This window comes from Equus caballus, chromosome 31 (genome assembly GCF_041296265.1).
Source record: "Equus caballus isolate H_3958 breed thoroughbred chromosome 31, TB-T2T, whole genome shotgun sequence".
In the NCBI taxonomy this organism is placed as follows: Eukaryota; Metazoa; Chordata; class Mammalia; order Perissodactyla; family Equidae; genus Equus; species Equus caballus.
The window spans coordinates 18275025-18296709 of record NC_091714.1 but is presented as its reverse complement, the minus strand read 5'-3'; the positions used below and the strand labels follow the sequence as shown (position 1 = coordinate 18296709).

The 21685-nt window shown below is 45.2% G+C and overlaps 1 protein-coding gene across 13 annotated transcripts in view; it reads left to right on the top strand.

Annotated features, from left to right (window-relative positions):
- SASH1 (SAM and SH3 domain containing 1) overlaps nt 1–21685 on the top strand; it is a 300847-nt gene that overhangs the window by 159373 nt on the left and 119789 nt on the right. For all 13 annotated transcript variants that reach the window (XM_023632953.2, XM_070256422.1, XM_070256416.1 and 10 more), the window contains exon 2: nt 2910–3038. In XM_023632953.2, coding sequence (XP_023488721.2) covers nt 2910–3038 — 129 coding nt within the window. The remainder of the gene's footprint in view (nt 1–2909; nt 3039–21685) is intronic.

Genomic DNA, 21685 nt, shown 5'->3' with positions numbered 1-21685 from the left:
TAAACATGAAAGCTGGTTACTTTTGAGGAGCCAGAATTCAAGATCGAAGTCCCTTGGCTTGGACACAACAACTCTCAGTGAAAGAGAGAGGAGAGAGTTTAATTTCCACTTAAGAACAGCAAGCCGGAGGAGAGTGTGTAGCTAGAACGCCTCTACCAAGTTTACTCAGGTCTTAGAAGATGTGGATTTTGTGTTGGTCAAAAGTGGCAGATAGGTTTCATCTCCTGGCTGGATGAAGGCAGAAGGTTCTGGATGAGGGTAGGAGGATAGCATCATATTCTCGAGAGGCTAAGATAACTCTGAAGAGCCCAGCATCTTCCAGGGGCCCCAGTTACTTGTGGAGTGATAGGATCAGGGTGTTAACTCATCAAAACGGGTTCTTGGGTAAGGTTGTTGCACGGCCTGCCTCCCCTCCTTCCAGCACTCTCGGGCGGGAGCTCCTTGGTCTTTCCCAGTGTATGCTGCAGGAGGGAGCTAAGAAAACTGGAGGGTCTTGAAGAGAACAGGGATGGCGAGGGCTTGGTCTCTTTGAAGGGTAAGCAGACATCCTGGCTACCAGAAGGCAGGTGCCTGATGCGAAGGGTCGCCGGTTTCCATGCTCTGAGGACCTGCAGCTCCTGCCCCACTGGCCAAAGCAGCTGTGGCCTGAGCCCCTGCCTCGGCGGCACTTGGCTCTCAGAGTCCTGGGGCTCAGTAGCTCCCATGGGAGCCACTCTTCTGCCCCCGTTCTTCCTCACGTCTCCTGCAGTCCTCTCTCCCCGTGTTGGGGCTGAGGTGGGCGGCGTGGGTGAGGGTCTGCTCTGAGGGGAAGCCGCTGCTTGCTCTCTGGCTCCCCCCGCCCCGTGCACAGACTCAGCTCCTTTCTCCACCAGTGGGAGTGGGGAGTGGAAGTGAAGGGCCCTGAGAGCCGGCCCGTCAGCTTGGGGTTTCCTTTGTAGGGTGAGGGCTGGGGTGGCATGGATGACTCAGGGGCGGGGAGAGCTCGTTCTATCTCTCTTTGTTTAGCGAGGTCACTTTGGTGGCTGGGTCAAAGGCAGATTAGGGAAAGTGAGGAAGGAGGCAGGAAAACCAGAGGGGATGTTGCAGATTTTCCAGTTGTGGCCCACGGGGCAGGTGGTATTGAGCTGAGACGAGTCAGGGCGAACCTTAGGATTGTGAGTTGACTTATCATGCTGTATTCAGGAGCCTCACCTTAGGCAGCTCTGGCCTGCCTCCCTCCCTCCCAAGGGCGATCATGTTTGCAGGCAGCTTCCTTTACGAAAGGCAGTAAAGCCAAGACTCCAGGCTGCCCACTTCCGTGCGGGTCCTCAGAGGCTCAGCTGCAGATTTCCACCTCAACCCATGTGATTTCCCTCCTGGAAATGTGACAGTGAACACTTTTAGAGCAGGGTAGGCGTCCAGCTCCTCTACCACGTCCGTCCAGCCTGTCCCAGACAGACAGACTGCAGTGGGGGGGTGACTTTGCCCAGACATGTCCAGCTGTTCAGAGATCTTCCTGGCCCAGTAAGAGGCCTCATCCCTGGCTCGGTGCTGGGGACTTGGAGGCAGTTACCTCAAACGTAGGGCATTTTACTGGTGGGAAAGGAAGCTTTTCTTACAAGTCATTTCTTTCAACTTCTGTTTCTCTGCTCCCTTAGTTCTGTAAAATCAGTGATTGCGGAAGTGGGACAGAGATGATGGCCTGCTCTGACCCAGGCCTCCGGATAGGTTGTCTAAACGTTGTGTTTTCCTAGCTTGTCTTGATAAAATCATTTTCCGTGGTTGTCTTGGTAAAGTCGTTTATTCATACCAGAGAAAGAACGTGTCGGGAGGTGAAAAGGAGCAGGGGGATGTTTTCAGAATGAATGAATGAATGAATGAATGAATTGATACAAGAAACGGCATAACTTACAAATGTATGCAGCATTTCTGTCCTCCCATATGTATGTGTTCAGAATCGACTCCTCTAAGGGAAGACTATAGTCTGAAACGTGATGTTGTAGTTTCTATTAGTCGTTAAATAAGTTTCGAGCACTTACCACGTGCCAGGTGGGTGGTGAGGAGCTAAGTTCCAAGTGTTTCATGTTACCTCATTACTCCTCACCACGACATAGGTACTATAGTTACTCCAGCAATCCCAGAGGTTAGGAATCGTGCCTCCAGCCACCGACCCGTAAGAGGCAGTGAGCTGGGCGTGAACTCAGGAGTGTGGGCTCCAGAGCAACTACCGTGTACTTCTCTTAGAGAAGAGACAGACGTGTTTCCTTATTTATTTAGGTGAATTTGTAGTGTGTACTCTTGCACGTGTACTTGGAATGACTTGGCATAAGATTGTCCCCTTGTCTGAGGGCCTCACGGGAGGGTGTGGTTCAGGTGTGTCCCAGATACAGCATTCTGCATTGGCCTCTCTGCATTCCCAGGTTCCAATCAGAGTGTCTGGGAGTGGGGTCCTGGTGGCTGGATTTCTCAAAAGCTTCCCTGGAGGTTCTGATGCAGCCGTGGGCCCTAGGTGGGTTGTAGGAGCCTCTTCGGGACACGGTGCCTTTGCTGAAGGCGCTTTCCTGGGGCTCGCTCAGCCCTGTTAGGGAAACGCAGGTGTGGGTCTAAGACTGGGACTTTGGTACCAGACAGTTCCAGCTTGGAGGCCTGGCTCCTTGGCTTGCAATTCTTGGGCTGTCACTCGACTTTTTGAGCTACTGTCTGTCTATCTACAAGGCGAGAAGAATAGGTACCGACTCCAAGGGCTGTCCTGAGGATGAGGAGATGTCATTCGTAAAGCTTAGCCTGGCACGTTCTCACCAGTGAGTAAATATCGGCGATTATTACTGTGAACCCTGCAGAGAGGAAGACAAAATGATGTGGGGCTTTTGCAGGTGGACTGACCGCCTTTGTTCTTTTCCTGTTTCTTCCTCCTGCCCTCCTCACCTCAGGACGGCTCCCTGGGAAACATCGATGACCTGGCGCAGCAGTATGCAGATTATTACAATACCTGTTTCTCCGACGTGTGCGAGCGGATGGAGGAGCTGCGGAAACGGCGGGTGTCCCAGGACCTGGACGTGGTGAGTGGGTGGCACTGGGAATACGCTCCTGCCCAGCCGGGCTGCTTTTGTTCGTGCTGCTGGTCCAGCATCCCTCCTTGGGCCTTTGAACGGGTCCTAGTTGCTCATGGAGCATCAGTCTGCAGGGTGCTGCCTCATATGGAGTGAAAAATTCGGATCCCTTAAGTATCAACCCAGTTCTTTTGTGGATATCAAATTGAATGAGTATTGCTTAGGACAATATGGTCAAATATCTGTGTCCATTAAAAGCCTGGATTTTTACTTTTATTTTTTTTAACTTGAGGGAAAAGAATACTTTTACTGTTGGCCAATGTATACTACAGTTTTACTGACTATAAGCCCAAAGGATGTCTTGGCTAGTTCCTTCTTTCTTTTCTTTTTTCCTCTTTTTTGAAAAACAAAATAAAATGTAAAGAACTAAAAAACCACTTTAATCTCCCACCTAGCAATAATCATATTGGTGTTTTAAGCAGATTTCCCTTCATTGTTTTTCTGGGCATTTTTACATCAGCAATTTAATTCTTGCTTTTTTTACTTAACATTTTATTGGAGTTCTTCCATTCATTAGGATCTTTTTATAATCACCGTTTTTCATGGCTGTAGTCTCTTCTCTCACTCAGGTGCATTGAAATTCATTTGGCTGTTTTGTAAAGGCCTTTATGTGTTTGGTTAGTGGAGCATTAGAACTTGCATGCGATCAATAGTAAATAAATAGCTTAGGAACTCTCTGTATAATCTGTATGTGTGCTAGTATTCCCATGTTGTACACTTGCTACAAAATATCTTACTGAAACTTTTGCATTTATTAATTTAAACTTGCTACACATATTCTCCTTGGTTTCATTTTGGTTCAGTGCTTTTCAAATTGTTTTGTTTCACTGGTGACCTCAAGACCACTTGAAGAATGGGAGGTGGAAGAAAAGACTCAACTCTCCATGTCTGTTCATTGGACCAGCTCCTTTTTGACCATCTTTTATATATCGGGGGCTATGTGGATCTCTCTTGAGTAACTGAGTCCCTCTTCATTTACAAGAAGTTTGAAAACTGCTGATTCAATTGAGTTCTTATTTATTTTTTATTTTCCATAAATCTACTTAGGGGAGGAATGAAGGAAAAAAACAGTAGTTAAGAAACTAGGAACAGGTAATTCTTTTATTAATATTCCTTTTATGTTCTAAAGGGCCTATGATGTAAGGGACCCAACAAGTAGTTTAGGCACCACTGTTGTATATTCTGTCAGTGAACACAATCTGCTTCGATGCTGGCGTTCTTAGGCGCTTTAATTTCTTTCCATAACCCAACCTAAGTAAAGATTCCTTAGGTCAGGAGTAATGTCACATCGTGACTGTCAAATAACTATTGATTCTCTTTCCTTTTGCTCCACCGATTTAGCAGTCGGCAGGGGTGAGAGTAAAGTCGCTGATAAGCACTCGTAGGGGAAAGAAAAAGCCATCACCCAGGGGTCCTGACATCATGGCCTAGGCAGGCTTGTGGTTGTCATTGTTGCTGAGGGCTTCTTTCCTCTAACTTTGTCCCCTGGCACGTGTGAATGGCGGGGTTGTTTGGTTCCTTTTAAGGAAGTAACCTCATGTGGCACAAGACTTCCCTGCTCCATTAAAATTCATTAGGCTCTCCTGTTGGGGCGTAGTGAACGAGAAAAGACTTTCCTTTTGGCAAGATTGCAGCAGAACAACAATCTAAATATTGCTCCGGATTCTTGAACATTGCAGTTTTGCCCCAGAATGATCGTCTGGTAGCATACTTTGTGGCCTCCTAGGACGTTTCACTGAGCAAGGAAAGGGTGGCCGTGAATTGGTCCATGATCCTTCATACACCCCTCAGCCACTCTTCTCAGAGTTATAGCCAGGTGAGAGTTGGGGTTACCGCAATCGTCCCACGGCGTTTGAAACCCTGGAAGGCAGCTTCTAGGTAGGAAAGGAAGCTGCCTGGTGCTGGGATAATAATTCCTTCCCACTTAGACAGATGGGCCTAATTTGGTGCGCTCTGTTCCAGAGCTGCAAAAGACAGTCTGGGGAAAAAAACCACCACATGAGCTTAATTAGTTCTGATCAAAGGTGTGAGAATCTGGTGGTGGGAGCGAATTCGAGCCAGGCTGGAAACTGTTCATCCTTTAAGCTGTAGTTAGTGAGAAAAGTAAGATCCCAAGTCGGCATATTCAGGTTCGCTTTCTAGGAAATTCTAGGCTGCTTGCAGTGGTAAGTGGGAGGCCTCAGACTACTGAAGATCAGGCCAGATGCCACGTGGTTCACTGTCATTCACAAGGCTCAGGCGTCCAGATGTCTGTGTTAGACGTGCTTTAAGGTTATCCATCTTTCTGGCCATGCATACAACCCCAGCGACTTAACGCAAAGTTCCTTCTCCCGGGGGTTAGCTCTTCACAGATTGAGCCCTGATGGGAACTCATTCTTGAAAAGGTGTAACTTTCAGGTTTTACCTGCATTTCTAGACTTTGGATTCTGCCTTGGGACAAGTAGGCAAACTTCTTCCGTGCCCCGCTGGTGGAGCAGCTCCAGATCTGAGGACCTACGGCTTAATACTTTCTTTCTGTGCCGGTAGGCAGCCCCATCAAAGCTGACCGTGAGCTGGCTCCGAGAACAAACAACCCCCTCAAAGCAGTAAGAGGACATGGTAACATATTAGGAGCCTGAAACATTTGATAGGGAAAAAGGACCTTTAAGTTTGCTCTGTCTGCCGTAGCAAAAGGCATTTAGAACACAGCCTTGAGTACAGAGAATTTGGGGTGGTGGGTGGAATTGGTTTATGACTTTTGTTTCATTTGAAATCCTCTGGGTAAATTTTGGGATTGAGGGAGTATTCTGCAGATCAAGAAGACTTTTAGATATTTGTATTGGCTTTGAAAAGTCAAAAAAAAACCCCACATTGTCCTTGAATGCTAGTTACGTGTCAGTTGGAAAACAAACCAACCCAAGAGAGACCCTGCCCACAGATGCTTGACTTAACCCTGAAAAATAAAAGGTTTTGATAATTATATTAGTAATTAACTTTCTGGCTAGGATGTCAAGCTCCTTCTCCAGGCCCCAGTCACCCGGCTCCTGGCTGGAATAAAGCCCTTGATAAAGTGTTTTTGGGGCCAGTGAGCTTAGCTGAAGGCAATAGAGAGTACAGATGGGTGAAAATTCAGCAGTATAAACAGGGATTATGATCCAAGTTTACAACGATGGTGAGAGTTTTTATTTAGCACCAAATGGGCCCTAAAGGAACAGAGTGTGGACCTCAGGCTTCACCCCTGCTGGGGACTGGGACATTAGTACTTGTGAACAGCAGGGAAGTGGCCCATATTCCCACACATTTGGCACATCCCTGAGCACCGTGTGGTTTTTGGTTGAGAGAAGCTGCCTTCAGAAATGACAGCAGCTGTCCAAGTCCATAATGGACCCATTGCTACTGATGCTAAAGTCTGACATCTGTCAAAGTGACACCACGGCCAGGAAAGGGACACATGGAAGGTGGCCTCTGATTACTGACTGTGTCAGCTTCCTTGGCATCTTGAGCTTGAGTCTGCTTGGTGTTGGCAGAAAACAAGTTTGTGTGGTTGGTGGCGCGGCACAGCCCTGATGGAGAAGTCCTCACCTGCAGTGGGGCCCTGGTGACAACGTCAGCTGAAGCCCGGCTAGGACTCTGTGCCAAATCCCTATTGCATCTGTGGGCACGGATGCGGGCTTGGTGAGTCAAGGAGTCAAAAGGATTTCTTGGACTCTCAAGGTCTGGCAGTAGTGTTCTTTTATTCAGAGAATAGTATGGAATAGTATGGGGACAGGACCCATGGGCAGTGAAGAGCTGCAGACATGGGTACCTGACATATTTTTACTAGACAAAGAAAAGATGATGTAAAAAGTCATTAAATGGTTTCAGTGCAGATGGGGTCTGGTTATTGTGTGGTCGTATAACTTTAGATGCGAACCTGGTCATATAGATGGGCGTGTAGGCCAGGGTGCCCTGGGCTTCTCTCCCCGGGACAGCCCTAATCCACTCCATAAAATCCATTGGGTCGTATAGATGGGCATGTAGGCCAGGACCCCTTGGGCTTCTCTACTTGGGGCAGCCTAGATCCACATCAGGCACCAGGAAATGGGAGTCCAGGCAGAGACTCACCCAGATCTTTAAGGACCGGAAATGTAAATAAAAATGCTGCAAATCATCACAGAGAAATGTGACATCAGAACCCTTGCTGCCGGTGTAGGAATGATTCTGGGGTACAGCCGTTCCTCGCAAGCTTTATAATTTAATCGTTCCAAATATAATTCTGGACCAAGGCAGAGGCAGTGTAGGGGAGAAAGACATTTCCTTTACCCGTTCTGGGTTCTTCTGGCCGGACATCGAATTAAATTCGCATGAGACAGAATAACAGGAGAAAATTAAACAAAGCTTTATAACAGGTATACGTGGGAGAGGCTCAGGCAACCTCAGCAACTCGCCAAAATGGCTGAAGCCACCATCTTAAATGTCCTCTTCAGCTAAAGACAAAGGAAGATGTTGGGGGTAGGGGGAGTCAGTTGCAGGAGGTTACCAGACAAGTACGGTAAACAAGAGTAAGGTTATTATGCAGATTTAAGTCCTTGCCTTCTGCGTTGGTGAGAGTTTCTAGAGAGAAGGTCACCCCTCCTTCCTGGTACAGATGGAGATTTTCTTTACAATGTAAATATCTCTTAGCAAAGGGTAAGTAAATTCTACTTTTCAGTTTCTTTCGTGTCTGCAGTTTTTAAAAGTAACCAGCCCAAAATAATCCTCATGCCAGAAAGATGTATCTTGGGGTGGCCAATTCCAGTCCCCCACAGCAGTTAAGAGTGGTGTCTGTCAGGACTAGTGGTGATTCTTGGGGCTTCTTCAGACTCTACACCCCAACCCCCAGCCTTCGAGTCCTGCTCCGGGCTTGGTGCAGTGGCACAACGGGGAGAAGTACAGTGGCAAGAGGCTGGGGAGGTGGACAGACTTGGGTTCCACTTCTGGCTGTTTTACTTAGCTGGCAAGTTGGGTAACCTCTCCAAGCCTCAGTTTCCCCATCTGTAAAATAGGGGTAAAAGTATCTCAGAAAGTTATTGTGAGGATTAAATGGAAAACGACTATAAAGTCCCTGGTCCGTCGTTGTAAGTGTCCATAACTGTTCATCCTTTTCGTTCCCCTCTATTCTGGGAGTAATGCTGAGAACTATCTTTTATTCATACTTCATTACTATTTATTCACGTGAGTGTAGGGAGCTTTTTTTAGCTTTTCTTTTGGGAAATTTCAAACATAACGTAAACAGCATAATATAGTGAACTTCCCGTGCCACTTACCCAGCCCCAGTGCGTACCCGCAGTCTGCCATTCCCATGTCATCTCTCCTCCTTACGCCGGCTGGATCATTGCTATTTTTTAGAAGTTCTTTGTTTTTGGGGTAAAATGGACAGTGAAAGGTACAGATCTTCGCCGCACAGTTTTGTCAAGTGGATATATCCATGTCATCCACACCCGGGTATGATACAGAACGGAGCCATCACCCCACAAAGTTCCCTCATGGGCCACTTCCCAGTACGTCCTGGTTTGAGGGGTTTTTGTCCTTCTGTTTTGATCACTTATGTCACTCCAGCACAGAGAACCATGCATGGCACGTAATAGATGCTCAGTATCTGTTGAGTTTATTTATGTATGTAATTATTTAGAAATATTTAAAGGGCATCAAGTCTGTATCTGAGACTTTGCCCATCCAGAAACACAGATGATGATGTATTCCCCATCCACAAAGAGGTCACAATTTAGTGGGAGTATTAGACAAGTAAACAGGCTATTAAAATGCTGTGCAGGAATACAGAAGAGAGCTGTTGACCGAGGTTAGGAAAGTCTTAGAAGGCTTTCTGGAGGAGGTGATCCCCAAGCCCAATCATAAAGAACGTGGAAGATTATTCTGGTGGGGGAGTGGGTGCTAACAGTGCAGGATAATTTAAGGCAGAGGGCACAGTTTGCAAAAAGGTTAAAAACTGAGCTAGAAAATGTGGCTTTTACAGGCCATTGGGGCGAGTTTTACTGTGGCTGGAACCTAAGATAGAAACGAAGTGCTGAAAAACATACATGGTGTTCTTTCAGAGGTCCTTGGATTGTTAATGATATAAAAAGTTAGGATGTTGTTCTGATTCATCATCATTCACAAGACAAAACAAAAATAATTTCCATTTCGCAATAGTGGACCCGTGAGGCCAAGGTGAACTCGTGGTTTCACCCAGATATGCCCAGATGGTGCAGTCTCTGTGGTTTTTTTTTTTTATTTTCCAGACTGTTCTTCCTTTGTTATTTACTGGAGACAGCAAAGCGTGTGGAAAACAGGTTTCCTATTTTCCTATGCCTTTGAACTCCCTGAATATTCAAGGAAAGATCAGGAAAGCAAGGTTGCCCCCAGCGAGGTTGTCAGTGCATAGGTCCTGGGTGTTCTGAAGGAATGCGGGCACGGCCAGCACGCGGCCTCCCTGAATTCTTATCAGCACGTGTCCTCCCTGAATTCTTATCTCCTTATCCACAGGATTAGAATGTGATGTGTTGCAAATCGTCCTGAGTTGAAATATTCGACTGCTAAACCCCAATTGTTGCTCTGAAGGGCATTTATTTTCGTTTTGTTTCATTTTGTCTTAACTGACATTACTCGCTAGCTTTGGGCTGCTGTTGCTTTGCAGATTGCAGTCAGAAGCGGTTCTGCTGCGGGATTCACACATTTGATGTCAGAATACACTGAGGCATTCTGTTCTAAGCCAGCTGGTAATACAGTCCCCTGCTCTGGCTCCCTCAGACAAAGTCCCGTTTGTAGTCCAATGCCCGGTCCCAATTTAGTCAGCATTTCTTGTACATTGCACCGCGGTAACGTGGACATAAACAGAATTCTTGGCTGCCAGATTTGATCTTGGCATCCCGTACCTCTCCTAATTAAGAAGGTTTTTATTATCCTTACAATCAGGTTAGGTGTGCTTCCATCCTTCTAAACTTAGAGACCTTTGTAGACTGCGTGTACAATTATGGAAATAGATTAGATATATTATTGTGATGTTATAGTCTACGAATTAAGTCTGCATCAGATTTTTCAAATATGGATCAACAACATTGGCGTGTTTTTCTGTTTTTGTTCCTGAGCATTTAGAAATGACTGATTTTTATTTGTGTTTCTGAAACACAACGAGCCGGGGGAGGTTAAAAACCAAAATAGCATCCTGCTGAAAATACAAATGCTTTCCAAAAAGGAGAAGAGTCTGAGCCTTGTAGTTGTTTTCATTTACATACAGCAGAGAGAATTCTGAAAGGTTGATCAAAAGACAGCAACCGAGGAGAGAGGCCAAGGAATTGAAAGGAAAGAGGCCACTTTGGTGGCAGAATCCAGTGTTTGGCCAAGGCTTTGGGGGGAAATGGCTCTGTTTTTAGAATTGGGACCTTTCCGAGTTGAGTGCAGCCCAGGCCAGGCCCCTTTTTGAAGCCTTGGAATATTAAAACCAGGTTCCCCAAGCTGTAGTGTGATCTAAATGTTATGTTGAAGAATTAAACGCTTTCCACGTCGGCAATTACAGTGTAATTTATTTGTGCTACGCACAAGCTAATTATAGGCTATTGAAACATGTTAATTTGTAGCACACTAGAGATGGGATGGTCTTGGTGTGAGACAGCTTAAAGGAATGTGATCAATGTTTGCTTATTTTCAGGCCCTAGGAGTGGGTTTCTGTGGCTGTGTCGATAATGTCATTTGATGATAATGACAAACATCTAAATTTGAGGCCTGTGGAGAGGACTGTGGGGCTCAGGTCCAGTGGCCCACGTGTCCCCAGGGCCTGGCTTGGGGAATGGCGATGGTTGGGCGTCTGCAGTAGGATTAGGCAGATTCCTGCAGGGCCCAGACAGGAGGTCACCTGGGCAGGGCTGTGAGCTTTCGCTGGTGTTGCCACACACACATGATGTCAGGCTCCTGACCTCTAGGTACATATTTTAGACTGATCTCTCGCCACAGCACCTGTGCACCAAGATGACGAAGGACAGAAGGAATCGGGCCCCAGAATACCAAGTATTTTGACGGGAGCTCTCTCTGGCCACCTCTTACTAGAAGATCATTACACCCACTTTCAGCAGGATTTTTGGGCTTGGAGCTGCATTTTCTTTCAGTTTGGAAGTTTCGAGAATTTTATTTTAAATAGAAGAAAGCAAGGTGGTAAAATGTTTAGCTTGGTCTAGTTGGTTCTGTTAATCTTACTCTGACCTTTTTAACCATTTGGAATCTGGAGGGACACAGACTAACTTGGTGACCTTGGAAAATGCACGTCAGTAACGCCAGAGCACAGCTATTGCCTTCCTTTAATGTCCCACTGTATTACTCAGACAAGAAGAGCAGGTTCTAGATTTTTTCTCCTCCCCTGGACATGTCAACCTGTGTTTTAGAAATAGAGACTTAATTTGTCAACTGTAGCAATGGCGTTAGAGGTCATGTTCAGGAATAAGGCCAGTTTCTGTATCTCTGGCTAGTCTGAGGCTTGTCCATACATGATTATTTATAAGGGATTGTTTGAGAGACTTACTGCAATTATTTAGAATATGAAGGTTTTCTAAATTTGTGCCACAGCAGTGCCATCCATCTCATGGACTCCAGCAGAAGCCAAGGGAACTTAATCAAAAATAAATCAAGGAGAAGACCAAACCAGATTGGAAACACATCATGAATATTCGTGAACATCTGGTTGTCTTTGTGGGAGCGTTTGTTATTTTTTTTAATGTGTGCAACAGAGAGACATGGCTTCTTAACAAAGATGCCCAGAGGAAGACAGATGTCCAGCTGAGATTTCAAAGGGTGTTTTTATTTGTGTGTGAATGTCCTTTCTCCTTGGGGTGTGGGTTTCGCTTCTCTGAGATGTTCCTTTGATCTCTTTCATCTTCCGGAATCTGTTGTGGTATTTTCTCTGAATTCTTCGTTGGAGTCACTCGCTTGATTGACGAAGATCAAACCTTTCTTTCCAAAGGAGAATTTTAACTTAAGGGAAAATTTACTATTTAATATTTTTGGTGAATCTTTTAAATAGCGGTGATAAGATAATTATCAATTGAGCTATTCTGCATCATTGATCACCAGGATCACTTAACATGTGTTGTAAAGCTTGACATTTTGTCTGCCTCACTGCCTAGAGTACTGCCCGTAACTAGAAAGGAAGGGTAAATAAAGTGTGAGAAGGCCATAATAATAGGTATGCTGATAATTATCACAATAATGACTTTTAAAAAGTCCATTGGAGTTTATGAGGCATCTATCTACCTTATCCATTCTTCTGATAACCCCGTGAGATGGATATTAGTAATCTTATGGTTTCGGTTGGGCAGAGGCAGAAACCAGTGCTCCCAAAAGGAGGCCATGTAACTTGATGAGGAAGACCGGGCCGCATCGTCCACCTGCCTGGACGCCCGCTACCTGGGGCCTCAGTGTGGGCATGGCTGGACGGAGATGACAGCGGCTTCTTCGCTGGGTTATTGTAAAGGTTAAATAAGATAATGTTTGTAGAGCAGTCACCAGGGTTCCTGGGTGCATGCTAGAGCTCAATGACTATTTCTAATAAATATTATTATTAATTATAATAGACATACTAAATGTCGATAAAGGTAATATCATAAAAATAGAGCTTGTTAAAATTCAAATAGCTGGTACGTGTCAGAGATGGGGTTTGAAACCAGGAGGTCAATGCCAAGTCTCTGAATCCCGCAGGCCACCCGCTGACCCTGTGTTTGACTCTCTGGAGATTCCTCAGAGGCCTGGCCCCACCTCCCCATCCTACTATGTCTCTTTTTTTTTTGAAGAAGAAAATTCGCCCTGAGCTAACATCCTCCTTTTTTTTTTTTTCTTTTAAAGATTGGCACCTGAGCTAACAACTGTGGCCAATCTTTTTTTTTTTTTTCCTGTTTTATCTCCCCAAATCCCCTCTGGAACATAGTTGTATATCTTAGTTGCAGGTCCTTCTAGTTGTGGCATATGGGATGCCGCCTCAACGTGGCCTGACGAGCGGTGCCATGTCCACGCCCAGGATCCGGACCCTGGGCCACCGCAGTGGAGTGCCCGAACTTAACCACTCGGCCAAGGGGCCGGCCCCTACTCCTCTTTTTGCTGAGGAAGACTGGCCCTCAGCTAACATCTGTGCCCATCTTCCTCTACTTTTTTATATGTGGGGCGCCTGCCACAGCATGGCGTGCCAAGCAGTGCCGTGTCCACATCCAGGATCCTAACTGGCGAACCCCGGGCTGCCAAAGTGAAACGTGCGCACTTAACCGCTGAGCCACCGGGCTGGCCCCCTACTATGTCTTGATTTACAGATTAGTTTATGTATTTGGATAATATAAAAGTGTAATATTATAAATTGGAATATAATATAAAATAAGTTTTATTAAACAAATTACAATGATATACTCATTATACAAAAAATTGGAAACAAACCAACCAACCCCACAAAATTCCTTAAAGTAGAAGTTTAAAGTCTCCTGATAGTGACTTACCTAAGGTTAACAATTCTAACAGTTGGGTTCACACGACTTTCTGGATTTCCACATTTTCTGTTCTCCGTCTGTTTCTTCCTCTCTTTGCCTACACACAAATATGCACTCAGATACAAACATACGTGATGTTTTACCTACGGCAGATTAGAAGCCGTAAATTAAAAGAGGGGTGACTGGTTGATGGAGATGGTCATCTGATATTGGCAAGGAAGGTTAACAAACGAAGAGACGGAAAATCTAACAAGTAAATAGAAGAACTCAAAAAGCTCAATGGCCTGGGCTATTTAGAATAGGGGCAAATAACTTTGCAGATTCTGTGGGCAATCCTGAATTAAAAAGAGTCTGTTAGGGGCCGGCCTGGTGGCGCAGCAGTTAACCGCGCACATTCTGCTTCTCAGCGGCCCGGGGTTCACGGGTTCGGAGCCCAGGTGCGGACATGGCACCACTTGGCACGCCATGCTGTGGCAGGTGTCCCACGTACAAGGCAGAGGAAGATGGACATGGATGTTAGTTCAGGACCAGCTTTCCTCAGCAAAAAGAGGAGGATTGGCAGATGTTAGCTCAGGGCTAATCTTCCTCAAAAACAAAAAAAAAGAGTCTGTTAAATTATATCCCCTGCATTGTTATAGAACATGAGATTATTAGAGACTTTAGAAGAATTCCATTCAAGTAGGTAAAATAGGATGAAAAGTAAATATAGTGAAGTAAAATAATAAAATAAGTAAAATAAAACAAAACATTTTACTGTTTTACCTGTAGCTTTGTCTTGAAAGCTCATTTAACAGAATAACCCATATTAGAGGGTTCTATAATATTGTAATGTTTAGTGTCTTATGTAATAACTACTTTAGAGATGGCCCGATGATGACATATAGTGTTCTTCCTGATGGGTAATGCAGGGAACTGGTAAAAACAACATTTACTGGTTTTCTGGAGTGTTTCAGTAACTTGCTTGACGTCATGGGGAAGTTATTAGTACCAAAATAGAAGCCTCATTTCAGGAAGCTCCTGTTGCAATTGGACAAGACAGTCATATTCATAAGTGGGTGATACAGATTTGCTTACAACAAATGCTAGCTGTCCATCGGTTCACGTGGACATACCTTAAGCATTAGGACAATGGAAAAGGTAAAGGCGGCGTGCTTGGTGCTTGGAAAGCTTAGCTGGACTGGTTTGGGAGAGCAGGTCCCTCGGGCTGGGGCCGGGATTCCATACCATGAAATCGGGTGCTAGGCTGGCTTCTGAGTAATTAGGACAAGAACTTGTGCAGTTGCTCAGCTTGTCCTGGGAGACCAACAGAAGTTGAAGTTTAGACGATTTTAACAGAGTTAGACTTACAAGGGCACTTAGAGTTAGAATGATAATGTCAACTATAGTAATAACCAAGATTTTATATACGTATGTATTTTTTCCAAGTAGATAGCTTCTTTTAACACCACAGCTGATTGTGTTCTTTGAAAAACATTTATTGAATACCTACTGTGTGAAAGCGTCTAGTACATATTGTTTCTCTACGTACGGAGTGCTCCTCTATGAGGCTTTTTATTGAGATATAATGCACACACCGTAAATCCATACATTGCTCACTACTGTATCTCTGTGGCTACAACAGTTGCCAGCACGTAGGAGATGGTCAATAAATATTTGTGGAATGAATGTGTTGACCTAAACCAAATAAACATATTTTACCAGCAGAATGGGTTTCTTCTGAATGGCAAAGAATTACAATTTGGGGCATTCGGTCTATGGAGAACCACACACGAGTCTGGAGAGAGAAAGGAGGGAAGCGTTCTTTTATGAAGTTGGGAGGGGCCGTTGTAAAGGAAGAGTCCACTGGAGGAGACGGAGTTCCAAGTGGGGTGGCTTCTCACTGGCTGAGCTGTCGCTGGGCGAGGGGGAGTTCCTTCCTTCTGCTGGGATAGTAAGTAGTGCCACTTCCTGTCTGAGAGGCACCGTATGTCTCTTTCTCTTGAGGTCTGCACTGAGTGGCAGGTGCGTAAGAGTTCTCTTTTCTGGCCTCCTGACGCCATTTTATTTTATTTTATTTTTCGAAGATTGGCCCTGAGCTAACATCTGTTGCCAACTTCCTCTTTTTTTTTTTCCCCTCCCCAAAGCCCCAGTACGTAGTTGTATATCCCAGTTCTAAGTTGTTCTTCTGTGTAAGATGCCGTCACAGCGTGGCTTGATGAGCAGTGCATAGATGTGCACCTGGGATCCGAACCAGCGAACCCCGGGCCGCTGAAGTGAAGCGTGTGAACTCAAGCACTACACCACTGGGCTGGTCCTGACTCCATTTTAAATGAGGTTTCTGTTTATTAATTTTCACAAGTAAATTACCGTTGACTGGGCATTTTGAGGATCCTTGGATTTCTATCTTTAAAGAGTGAGGCTTTCTGGGGGTCGGCCCGGTGGTGCAGGGGTTAAGTTTGCAAATTCTGCTTTGGCGGCCCGGAGTTCGCCGGTTCGGATCCCAGATGCAGAGCTATGCACTGCTTGTCAAGCCATGCTGTGACAGGTGTCCCACGTATAAAGTAGAGGAAGATGGGCACGGATGTGAGCTCAGGGGCAGTCTTCCTCAGCAAAAAGGAGGATTGGTGGCAGATGTTAGCTCAGGGCTAATCTTCCTAAAAAAAAAAAAAGCAAGCCTTTCTTATTTTCTTAGTTTTAAACATTAAACATGAACAGGAAACTCTTTTAAGCAAAAAAGGTTTGGAAGCTATAATTCTGGAAAAAAGAGCCTTTATTACAGAATGAATCTGATGACTAATAAAAATGTAAGATACGTTAAGAGGTTCAAACTTGTAATTAGAGGAGAAAAAACACCCAATGAAGGTATATTTGATAATAAAAAAATATTATGCTTTAAAATTTGCTTCTGTAAACCTATTTTTTAATATGGCTCTAAGGGATAGGCTACCATCTTAAAATGAGTATCCGAATGTAAAAATCCAGAATCTGATGAGGATGTCTGTATAAAAACTCAAGTACAATGGGAAAGTTTGGAGCCCAGTCCTTTCCAAATGGCCTTATCACCGCCTCTCCCCCTCCTGGGTTCCTGTGCCCTCTCCCCTGGCGGGTTTTCTGTTCCATCTGACAGTGAACTCTCCAAGGCGACAGCCTCCTTTCTTTGTTTCACACAGCTGAGCCTATTGTCCCGTCCTGTGGGCCTGCAGAGTAGCAGAGAGGAAAAAAGAAATGATCCAAGTGTTGGAAGCTGGATGCGACCCGTGAAAGAACCAACACTAGCCATCCTAGGCTGGGAAGAGGCGGCTGATGCTGCCCAGAGGACGGCTGGAGCAAAAGTCCCTGGTTTCAGACTCTTCTGACAAGGAGCAAGCACTCCAACCAGGGGGCCCTCCCCCGGCCTCTCCCTCCTCCTTGCTCCCTTTTCCTCTGTGTACTGCACATCCTGGACATGGGCTGTTCCGTGCTCCTCTCAGCAGCCTGCCTGCCCCTCTAGCGCTGGCATCCTGGTTCTCACCTCCTGCCTGTGGGATTTGATTCAGCGGCAGAGAGAAAAATAGGAGATTCTGCTCCTCTTCCCTCCGTATTCTCCTCCAGGGCTGGATGGCAGCAGGGCTGAGAATGCAGACCTGCCCACCTGCCCCCTTTTCCTTCCCCCTCTGTTCCTCAGCATTCCATCCCTTCCTCCTCACCTCCTGCCTTCATTCCCTCCCACCACTGGGGCCTCCATCTACCTGGAGCCCGTCCTCCACCGCCCAGGTGAAAACGGCCGCCAGTAACACCTCGAGGCTGTGCACCCTCGCTCACTCCGCCGGCCAGATCATCTTGGAATCTCAAATTGGACCTCCGCCTCCATTTTCCCACAGAAACTTGTGTTGCGTAGCAGGTGGCCTCTGCCTTCTGCATCCCAGCACGTCATGGGAAAAACGGGGCTGTGTGGTAGCTTGACCTGGGGATGCATCCAGGTTTGCTAACATCAGAGCTCACTTTGTTACCTTAAAAAAAAAAAAGAACCAGAAATCGACAAGGTTGTCTTTGGAACCCAGCCCTTCTTGTGCTGGGCAGTGGCCTCCAGGGTAGCTGAGACCTTGGAGATCTCTTCTCGAGGTGGAGACGTATTTGCACCCATGTCACACTGATTTGAGGATGGGACAGAGCACAGGGCAGGCCTGTAGCACAGGCCACATGGGCATTCTTCTCTTCGCTGGGTGCTGGTAACCTGGCCTGATCTCAGGAGAGGTAGATTTTGAGCACAAGCCAGCATTTTAGTCAGATAATTTATTCAGCACGCTTTCTGTTTGTTTGCTCGTTTCTTTTGACTGGAATTCTCACCATATGACCGCAAAGAATACCTCTGAAGGACTTTATTAGGAGGCCCAGTGTGGACATTGCTGATTTGAGTAAAATCTCTTTTGAACCACAGGGGATAAAAAAGAAGTTACAAATAAATGCAGTTGGCGTATGTTAGTTTAACTTGCTGTGTTATGTTCAATCGTGTTGCTGTTTGTATACCGATTTCTAAATTCAGTGCTCAAGCTTAGAACAGTGTCCTATACGTCAGGACCCAACAGAGAGGCAGCCAACATATGCATAGCACTTCTAGGACAACTTATGGATGATTGCAGAGCATGCGTGCTAAAAGATTGGGCCGAGGAATCCAGGTAGCCAAGGAAGGACCTGGCCCTCGGGGATGGCCAGACGGGATGTGGCAATGTCAGTGAAGGCAGACAGAAGCAGGGAGAATGAGAGGCCAGGAGGACGGGCCCTTCTGGGGTCTAGGAGGCATTGTTCCTAACAGGGGTGGTAGTGAGGAGGGTTGGACTTTTTTGTTTTAGTTTAGCTTTTATTTTTCTTAGTTTAAACCTTACAGTTTTTAAAAGCTTGTAAAATACACGTAATATAAAATTTACCATCTTATCCATTTTTAAGTGTACAGTTCACTGGCATTAAGTATATTCTCATTATTGTGCTATCCCCACCATTGTCCACAAAACCCTATTCATCCTGCAAAGCTGAACCCTGTGCCTGTTCTCCCTTCCCCCAACCCCTGGCAATCCCCATTCTAGTTTCTCTCTATGGGTTTGACTATTCTAAGTACCTCATATAAGTAGAATTGTACAGTGTTTGTTCCTTTGTGACTGGCTTATTTCGCTTAGTATAATGTCCTCAAGAATCATCCATGTTGTAGCATGTGTCAGAATTTCCTTTTTTAAGGCTGAATAGTATTCCATTGTATGTATTTATGGCATTTGGTATATCCATTCATCCATTGATGCACACTTGGGTGGCTTCCACTGTTTGACTAGTGAGAATAATGCTGCTATGAACGTGGGTGTGCAGATATCCCTTTGAGTCACTGTTTTCAGTTCTTTGGGGTATATACCCAGAAGTGGAATTCCTGGAACATATGGCAGTTCTATTTTTAATTTTTCGAGGACCCTCCGTACTATTTTCCATAGCAATTGCACGATTTTATGTTCCCAGCACAGTTCACAAAGCTTCTGATTTCCCCACAGCCTGGCCAACACTTGTTCTTTTCTTTTCCTTTAATAATAGCCATCCTAATGGATGTGAAGTGGTACCTTATTGTGGTTTTGATTTGCTTCTCCCTAGTGATTAGTGACGTTGCGCATCTTTTCATATGCTTCTTGGCCATCTGTTTATCTTCTTTGGATAAATGTGTGTTCAAGTCCTCTTCCCATTATCAAATTGGGTTGTTTTCTGTTGTTGTTGAGTTGTAGGAGTTCTTTATATACCTATTCTGGATATTAATCCCTTATCAAATATACAATTTGCAAATATTTTTTTCCCATTTCCTGGGTTGCCTTTTCACTCTGTTAATAGTGTCCTTTAAAGGTTTTATAATTTTGATGAAGTTCAATTTTCTAGTTTTCTTTTGTTGCCTGTGCTTTTAGTGTCATTTTCAAGAAGTCATTGCCAAAGACAACGTCTTGAGGCTTTCCTCCTGTGTTTTCTTCAGAGTTCGATAGTGTTAGGTCTTACATTTAGGGCTGGGATCCATTTTGAGTCAATTTTTGTATGTGGTGTAAGGTACCCCCTTAGCTTTTATCATCCTGCAGTTTATGCCTGTTGCAGAATTTCAGGAGGTTTGTGGTGAAGAAAAACAGTCCCTGCCACCCTTCCACCCCATTTCTTGCCTCTAAACTGTCATTCTCCCACGACGCTTGTCACTGCATCCAGCTCTAATGCCACCTCCTCTGCAGTCTCTTCCTTGATTCCCTGAGGGAAGTGACAGTTGTCCTTCTGAATCCCCATTGTAGTTTTATTGTAATTCTCATATGGTATCTGTTCTTTTCCACGCGCCAAGATGGCTGGCTTTAATTGGATCCCTGTATGCTTTAGAGCATTTGTCACAGAGCAAGTACCTGTTGCCTCATGGTGACTTGTACCATGTAGAGGCCAAGGACTGTTAACTGAATATCCACTTATAAAGAGCTGGGGACCAGCCTGGTGGTGTAGTGGTTAAGTTTATGTGCTCCACTTATAAAGAGCTGGGGACCAGCCTGGTGGTGTAGTGGTTAAGTTTATGTGCTCCACTTCAGTGGCTCAGGGTTTGCAGGTTTGGATCCTGGGCGCAGATCTAGCACCGCTCGTCAAGCTATGCTGAGGCGGCGTCCCACATCAAATAGAGGAAGACTGCAGAGATGTTAGCTCAGGGCCAGTCTTCCTCAAACACAAAAAAATAAAAGAAAGAGCTGTAAGTAGATAGTATTATGTGAATAGCGATATTGCATTTAGACATCCTCGTGTTTCAATTTTTGCTTAAATGAATTCTCAAGCTCAGTTTCCTTTTCTTTTTTTTTTTTTTTTTTAAAGATTTTATTTTTCCTTTTTCTCCAAAAGCCCCCGGTACGTAGTTGTGTATTTTCAGTTGTGGGTCCTTCTAGTTGTGGCATGTGGGACGCCGCCTCAGCATGGCCTCATGAGCGGTGCCATGTCCGCACCCAGGATTTGAACTGGCGAAACCCTGGGCCGCCGCAGTGAAGCGTGCTAACTCAACCAGTCGGCCACGGGGTCGGCCCCATCATTTTCTTTCAAGTATCCAAAATGCTGTGAAAACTGCCATCAATATTATATGAGAACTAGAGAAGAAGAAAATCAGAGAAGGGAGGCATTTTTGCATCGATATCATCTTGGGGCCATGTATAAGAAATTCCATACCTACGTGACTTCAAGGTTGTCCTTAAAAACTGCAGTCTGTGTTTAAAGCCAGAGAATAGGAAAAGGAGATTCGGTGTGCTTTTAATGAAGTTGAACTGCCGCAGGCAGGCACGAAGCATGTATCAAACGACCACGTCTGGTCAGTGTGAGTCAAGTTCACCACAGACCTTAACGGAACACGCTCTTAGCTTGACACGAGCACTCATACTTCTCCTGTCAAGAAGTTGTCTGTGGAAAACCTTGTGGGGTGTGTCAGTTAGAGTTTGTGAGCACACCTGTGGTAGAGTCACAGTGAGTTTAGAGTGTTGGTAGAGTGATTCTAAGCACTCACCATGAGAACCTGCTAAAACAGTGAGGTGGATGTGTTTTTCGTATGAGAAAAAGGTAATGATGTGAAAAGCACTACTCATGGTTATATTTTTAATGGTCGCATATCCAAATCACAAAAGAGATTACTTACAGTCTAGAGTAGATTTCTTTTTTTTCTCACTGAGGAAGATTGGCCCTGAGCTAACATGCATTGCCAGTCTTCCTCTATTTTGTATGTGGGTCGCCACCACAGCATGGCCACTGACGAGTGGTGTGGGTCTGTGCCCAGGAACTGAACCTGGACTGCTGAAGTGGAGAGTGCCAAACTTAACCACGAGGCCATGGGGCTGGCCCCAGATATTTTTTTTAATCTCAGAAAGTTCTTAAAGTTCTCAATCAGTTCTCTTGAGACGAGAGCCATACCTTCCTGTAAACAGGTGAACCATATTACAAGCATTACATTTTCTCTCTAGGACAACCTTAATTATAAGTTGCACATAAAGTCACATTCCGTGGTAAATGGAAACCTCACAAGGTAGCAAACAACCACGTAGCATCAGGGGTAGTAAGTGTTGTCTAAGATGGGCCACTGTAAGGAGAGCCTCTTTTTTTTTTGAGGAAGATTAACCCTGAGCTAACTGCTACCAATCTTCCTCTTTTTGCTGAGGAAGACTGGCCCTG